The 6,653-nt window shown below is 45.9% G+C and overlaps 1 protein-coding gene across 1 annotated transcript in view; it reads left to right on the top strand.

The window, feature by feature from the left end:
- Acss1 (acyl-CoA synthetase short-chain family member 1) overlaps positions 1-6,653 on the top strand; it is a 57,981-nt gene that overhangs the window by 40,632 nt on the left and 10,696 nt on the right. The window contains exons 8-13 of the mRNA XM_013027039.1: positions 556-693; positions 2,127-2,219; positions 3,493-3,605; positions 3,951-4,077; positions 5,351-5,478; positions 5,624-5,687. Of these exons, the coding sequence (XP_012882493.1) occupies positions 556-693; positions 2,127-2,219; positions 3,493-3,605; positions 3,951-4,077; positions 5,351-5,478; positions 5,624-5,687 (663 nt within the window). The remainder of the gene's footprint in view (positions 1-555; positions 694-2,126; positions 2,220-3,492; positions 3,606-3,950; positions 4,078-5,350; positions 5,479-5,623; positions 5,688-6,653) is intronic.

Consider the following 6,653-nt stretch of genomic DNA (forward strand, 5'->3'; position numbering starts at 1 on the left):
TAAGCCTGCCACCATAACTCCTCAGTTCCTGGGCTCACATCCATCAAACTGAGATCATTTTGAGAATGTGATCATGTCTGGCACACTTTTGCCAGTGGTTCCAAATATTTGTGGGCATCTTCATGTAATGCAGTTGTAGTGACTCTGCCTGCAAGCTCATGCTTGGACATTCCAGCAGGGCTGGATGCAGTTAAGGGAGAGAGTGTGGAGACAATTCTAGGGACATAGGGTTATATGCAGGTGTGATCTTACTTGTGTCATTTCAGGTAATGGTGTGTGTTGAGGGGTTTTACAGGGCTCGGGTGTATGTGTAGGCATATGGTCTTGTGTCCTGCATGTGCTGGGCAGTGGCTGCATTGTCACCAGGGGAAGGCCAGAAATCCTTTAGGGGACATTTAATTAGGACAGAGTCAAAGTTCTATGTCATATTTTGAAATCCACAGTAATAAAACTTAGAACAAATTCCTGGATAGCTCCTGCGGGATAACCTGTGTGGATGTGGATTGTCTTTGATGGGCTCTCTTCTCCTGACTGTGGACTTGGATCCTGCTGTAGGTCGGTACTGGGAAACAGTGCAGAGGTTACAGATCAGTCAGTTCTATGGTGCCCCCACGGCCATCAGACTGCTGCTGAGATACGGCGATTCCTGGGTAAAGAAGTATGATCGCTCCTCCCTGCGCACTTTGGGGTCAGGTGAGCACTGCCCTGTAGCAGGAGAGAGTGTGTCTGTACCCACTGACCTGGGGGCTCTTCCAGCTGGGGGTTGGACAGGAGTCCTGAGCGAGTAAGCTGTAAGGAAAGTGTTTCACTGTTTAAGCCACAGTGAGTCTAAATCTAGTGAGTGTTGCTGCATGACAGCCCTGCAGAATCTAAAGACAGAGCAAGTATTTTATTTTATTTAGTTTTTTAACTGATGCTGAGATAGTAAAATCACAGATATCAAGTGCTCAGCTTGAAAGATCGAAGGATGTGCTTCTTTTTTTTTTTTGGGTCAGTCATGGGCTTGGGTGCTGTCTATGAGCTTTTTCACTCAAGGCTAGTGCTCTGTCACTTGGAGCCACAGCACCTCTTTTGTCTTTTGGGTGGTTAATTGGAGATAAGAGTCTCAGACTTTTCTGCCCAGGGCTGGCTTTGAGCCATGATTCTTAGATCTCAGCCCCTTGAGTAGCTAAGATTAAAAGCCTGTAATCCTAGCTACTCAGGAGGCTGAGATCCGAGGATTGTGGTTCGAAGTCAGCCCTTGCAGAAAGAGAACATGGGACTCTTTTCTTCAATTAACTACCTGGGACAGTACCCAGGCCTGGAGTTCAAGCCCCAGTCCTGATCACTATTGGATCTTTTCTAACTAGGCATTAATTTTTGTGTTTTGTATAATGAGATCACATTGTATGTGTGGTAACTGTGGTGTGCTTATTTTCATAGTTATGTAGTTCCATTGCCTGGATGGAATATATCTTAATGTAGCCACTCAACTCTTGAGAAATTTATAGTTCTGCAGTTAGGAACAGAGCTGCTTGGGACTATTATTGTATATGGCAATTTTTGTGGCCATCTACATTATTCTATGAAGAGTATGTCAGGAGTTAATTTTTTTGGGTATTAGAGTAAATATCTTGTTCTAGTAATTTGTCTAAAGTAGTTGTAGAGGGTGTTTATACCATTTTTTGGGAGCCAAGGCTGGCAATAATTTACCACTTGAGCCACGGCCCCCACATCCAGCTTTTTTTTTTTTTTTTGAGATAAAAGTCTGACAGATTTTCCTGCCTGGGTGAGGCTGTAAGATTACAGGTATGAGACATCCAGCTGGGGTGTTTATACTTTTAAATACTAAGAAATGTTCTAATGGCTTTTCAAAATATACTCCTCAAGAGTATGGGACATCCAGTTTCTTTCCTCCTTCCTCCTATTTGTTTTTGTTTTTGTTTTTTTTGCTTTTTGACCACTTGTTGATGAAAGTACCTTACTGCAATTTGTATCTCTCTCATGACCATAAACATGATGAACTCACAGCTTTGACAGGTCTCTATGTATGTCCTTTAGAAAACAAATTATGGAGCTGTTTTTCTCTAACACTATATTCTTCTTGGCTTCAGGTTTATTTGAGTTCCTTTAATTTGTGGTTTCAGTGGGAGAGCCTATCAACCAGGAGGCCTGGGACTGGCTCCACAGGGTGGTGGGGGACAGCAGATGCACACTGGTGGACACCTGGTGGCAGACAGGTGAGCATATTTCCATCTCTGAGGAGGAATCAGAACATGGCTTAGAACTGATGTCCAGCCCCATACTGAGACTGGGGGTTGTGTGTGTGTGTGTGTGTGTGTGTGTGTGTGAGCTGAGGGCAACCTTGGAGCTCCCAGCTGTGAGTGTGATAATGAATGCTCTGCTGAGTCCCTTTCGTGTTTGGGTGCTGTGTGAGAAAGCTCAGACAGCCTGGCTGCCCCTTCCCAGCTGTATGACTATGTAGGATGACTTCTTGGCTTGTAAAGTGAGAGTGTTTGCCATGGCCTTTGGCTGAGGATGAAATAAGGTGACCTGACTGAAGTCTAAGGTCTAAAGCTAAGTTCTGAGGAGTCACCTTACTCTGTTGGGGTCCTTCATTTCCTCCCCACCTTGTTCTTCTCTCTTCTTTTCCTTCTCTTTTCCTCGGTTCATTTTTCTTTTTCCCTCCCTCCCTCCTTTCTTTCTTTCTCTCTCTCTTTTTCTTTCTCTCTCTTTTTCTTTCTTTCTTGCTGCTTGCTTTTCTTTCTTTTCTATCTTTCTCTTTTCTTTTTTCTTTCTTTCTTCTCTCTTCCTTTCTCTTATTTATTTCTCTATCATCATTATTATTATTTTATGATTATTATTGTTTTTACAGAGCTGGCAGTTAAACCCTGGGCTTCCTGCACGCTGCTCTTATCACGAGCCACACCTTCCTTTCTGCATACAACTACATCTAATGATCCAATTTAAATATCAGTGTGAAAAGGGAAAAGGAAGCTTTTCTGTGGCATTTTATTTTGATCTGTGCATTCCCTTCTTGAGTATATCTGCCTTATTGGATGGCCATGTAGGCTGACAGAGGCAATTGCCAGAGAATTGACGTGGGACAGGCCTGATGGCCATCTCTTTTCACTGTTGGGTCTGTATTAAATGTGCAATGGTCTAGAGAAATTATGTTCCGCTGCAAGTGGGTGGATTGTGGCTTTTTCTATTTCAAACAAGAGTCTGACCAGTGAGCCTATAGTCAGCAGAGGGAGATGCTTGTACTCACTCAGCTGCTGATGCAGAGCTTCTGGGCCTGAACCCTTTTCCTCCCACATCTGAAACAGAGGGGACTGGAACCCTGAGACAAAGGTCTTATGCCATTGGCTCTATGTCTCTGCTCCAGATATTACACTCACCTTTTTCTCTGACAGATGCAGGGAATTTGTTATGTATCCTTTCAGGGCACAGTCTAGACATGCCTGTCATTGGCTCCCAGGTCAATCTGCTTTCTTCTCCTCCTCCCCACAGAAACAGGTGGCATCTGCATTGCACCTCGGCCCTCAGAAGAAGGGGCGGAGATTGTCCCAGGCATGGCGATGAGGCCCTTTTTTGGCATTATCCCTGTTCTCATGGATGAGAAGGTGTGTGGGGCCCTGCAGAGGCTGTCCATGCTTACCTGGCAAGACTCCCTTCCCCCTCCCCCACTGTGCACCTGCAGGGCCTGATCTCTGAGGAAAGGCCAGGTCCTCCCGTATTCACTGTACTGTCCTCTCAGAAGGATACAACCAATGACATCACTGTGTGGTCTAAGCCCAGGCTCTCCTCAGATGACCTTGGGGGGAAAGCTCTGGACAGTTCCATTTGGACCCCATTTGCCATTTTTTTCTGTCTCAGGACAAGCAGTTAGGAGGATGATGGTTCTTGTCAGCAATTCGCTTGTCGCCTAGAACCCAACTGCTCTCATGTGTGTCTCCCTGGGTCTGCAGGGCAATGTTGTGGAGGGAGGTGATGTTTCTGGAGCCCTGTGCATCTCCCAGGCCTGGCCAGGCATGGCCAGGACCATCTATGGAGACCACCAGAGGTTCATAGATGCCTACTTCAAGGCATATCCAGGTGAGTGGCTGAACAGGGTTCTCATGCCTTTTCTATAAGTTACTAGAAAGTGATTCCCATAGACTAGGGGAACATGTTAAGGTGATGGTAACTGACTACAATCCAACATGGTGGTCAAGAAGAGGTGTGTTGGAGGCTTGGGTTTGATTCCAGCCTCCTCTCTGTTCCCCACTTACTTCCTATCCCTACACACAAGAGCCAGTTCCAACACAGAGGCCTCTGTGCAGCTGGGTGAATGTGAGTGTACAGCCATTAGCAAGCGTCTGTCCCGTGGTGGCCATCTTGTTCATTGGAAAGTGGGAGTGCAGAAGAAACCATTTGGGAAGCTGTGTTGAAAGCCAGGAGCTTTCTTACAATTTTTCATTCTTTTTTTTTTTTTTTTTTTTGGGTCCAGTCGTGGGGCCTGAACTCTGGGCCTGGGCACTGTCCCTCAGCTCTTCAGCTCAAGGCTAGCACTCTACCACTTGAGCCACAGCGCCACTTCCGGCTTTATTTGTTTTTGCTTATGTGGTGCTGAGGAATTGAACCCAGGGCCTCATGCATGCAAGGCAAGCGCTCTACCACTGAGCCACCTTCCCAGCCCTTTTTCATTCATTTTTGTCCTGGTTTACTATTGTGTCATGTGAGTGGAAAATTTTGTATAAATGCTATCATCTCTTGACTTATGGAACCAGTAATTTTCAGTCTCAAGTTTGCAACTGTGACTCAGTTTGGGAAGGCTTTTTTTTAAAAATTTTTTTTTTATGCTGGTCATGATGTTTAAACCAGGGCCTGCGCACTGTCCCTGAGATTCTTTTTCTCAAGGCTACACTCTACCACTTGAGCCACAGCACCACCTCTGGCCTTTTCTGAATATTGAGATGAGAGTTTCATGGACTTTACTTCCCCAGGCTGACTTTGATCCATGATCCTGAGATCTCAGCCTCCTAAGTAGCTAGGATTACAAGCATAAGCCACTAGTGCCTGTCTTGGGAAGGCTTTTTGCATGAACGACCTGTCTGTATTCAGATCCCTGAACTCTCCTGACAGCTTCAATGTTCTGCTGATTCAGCGCCACTTGCAGATTTACCAGAATGTAGCCCAGGTCACCCTTTGGAGAAATGCCTGCATAAAGAGCTGCTGCGAGAACCAGCAGGCCATGAACATAGCCAGGCTGCCTTCAGAGTTAGTCTGTAGCATAAAGCCGGGACAGAGCACTTGCTGCATTCCCCATGGAAGATTGGGAGTCCCCCCTGTTTGCTACTGGGGCTGAATCATTCCTGCTGTGGTACAGGCTATTATTTCACTGGAGATGGGGCTCACCGAACTGAGAGTGGCTATTATCAGATCACTGGGCGCATGGATGACGTCATCAACATCAGTGGCCATCGCCTGGGGACTGCAGAGATAGAGGATGCGATGGTGAGCTCAGTCTGGGCTTCTCCTTTGTCTTATACCTCCATGGTGTCTCTGTTGACCTTAGAATTGGTGTGGGAATGTGTACCCTGAGTTTTGTCCAGGTCCGAGGGCTGCCACATCTTGCCTTTTTGTTCCCTGCTGTACACAGGCTGACCACCCTGCAGTCCCAGAAACCGCTGTCATTGGCTATCCCCATGCCATCAAGGGAGAAGGTGAGCATCCACAGGGCCCTGTCTGCCTACTGGCCTCACACCCAGCAAGGGGCCCCATAGAGGGAATGGTCTCGGGGGTGGGGTGGGGGGGGCTCTGGGCCAAGATACTGCTTTTGTTCTCCCTAAAGTGGAGATTTGGGCCACAGGCTAGAGTCATTGCTGAAATGATTAGCCTTTGGTGACCGTAGGACACTGATGGAGAAGCAGCCATGACCTGGTTGAGCCATGAGCTCTGTCCTTGCCGTACTTGGCTGGGGCACTGTCCAAGCCCCATTACTGAAAATTATTTTAAAAACAACAACATGGCTGAACAAGTTTACACTCCCACCAACAATGCAGTAAGGTTCCCTTCTGACCACATCCCCTCCAGCATCTGTTGTTATTAGAGTTCTTGATTGTAGCCATTCTAACTGGGGTGAGGTGGAATCTCAATGTTGTTTTGATTTTCATTTCTTTTATGGCTAGAGAGGTTGAACATTTCTTCATGTGTCTATTGCCCATCCTTCTTTCCTCTTCAGAGAAGTTTCTCTTTAAGTCTTTAGCCCACTTATTTATTGGGCAGTTGTTTCTTTGAAGATTTGTTGTTGGGGGATTTAAGTTTTTGAGTTCCAGGTATATTTTAGATATGAGACCCTTGTCCGATGTATGGCTAGTGAAGATCTTCTCCCAATCCATGGGCTTTCTATTGATCTCACTAGCTATCTCCTTTGCCATGCAGAAGTTCTGCAATTTCATGCAATCCCATTTGTCCAACCTTTCTTTGACTTGTTGTGTTTCTGGGTCTCTATTAAGAACATTTCAGCCTGTGCCAAGGAGACCTATGGTTGGTTTCTCCTATTCCTTTCTGTAATGTTTTCAGAGTGTCTGTTTTGACTTTGAGGTCTTTGATCCATTTGGAGTTGATTCTGGTGCAGGGTGATATATAAGGATCTAGCTTTAGTTTTCTACAAGTAGTTAACCAATTTT

This window comes from Dipodomys ordii, unplaced genomic scaffold, assembly GCF_000151885.1.
Source record: "Dipodomys ordii isolate 6190 unplaced genomic scaffold, Dord_2.0 Scaffold99, whole genome shotgun sequence".
Classification (NCBI taxonomy): Eukaryota; Metazoa; Chordata; class Mammalia; order Rodentia; family Heteromyidae; genus Dipodomys; species Dipodomys ordii.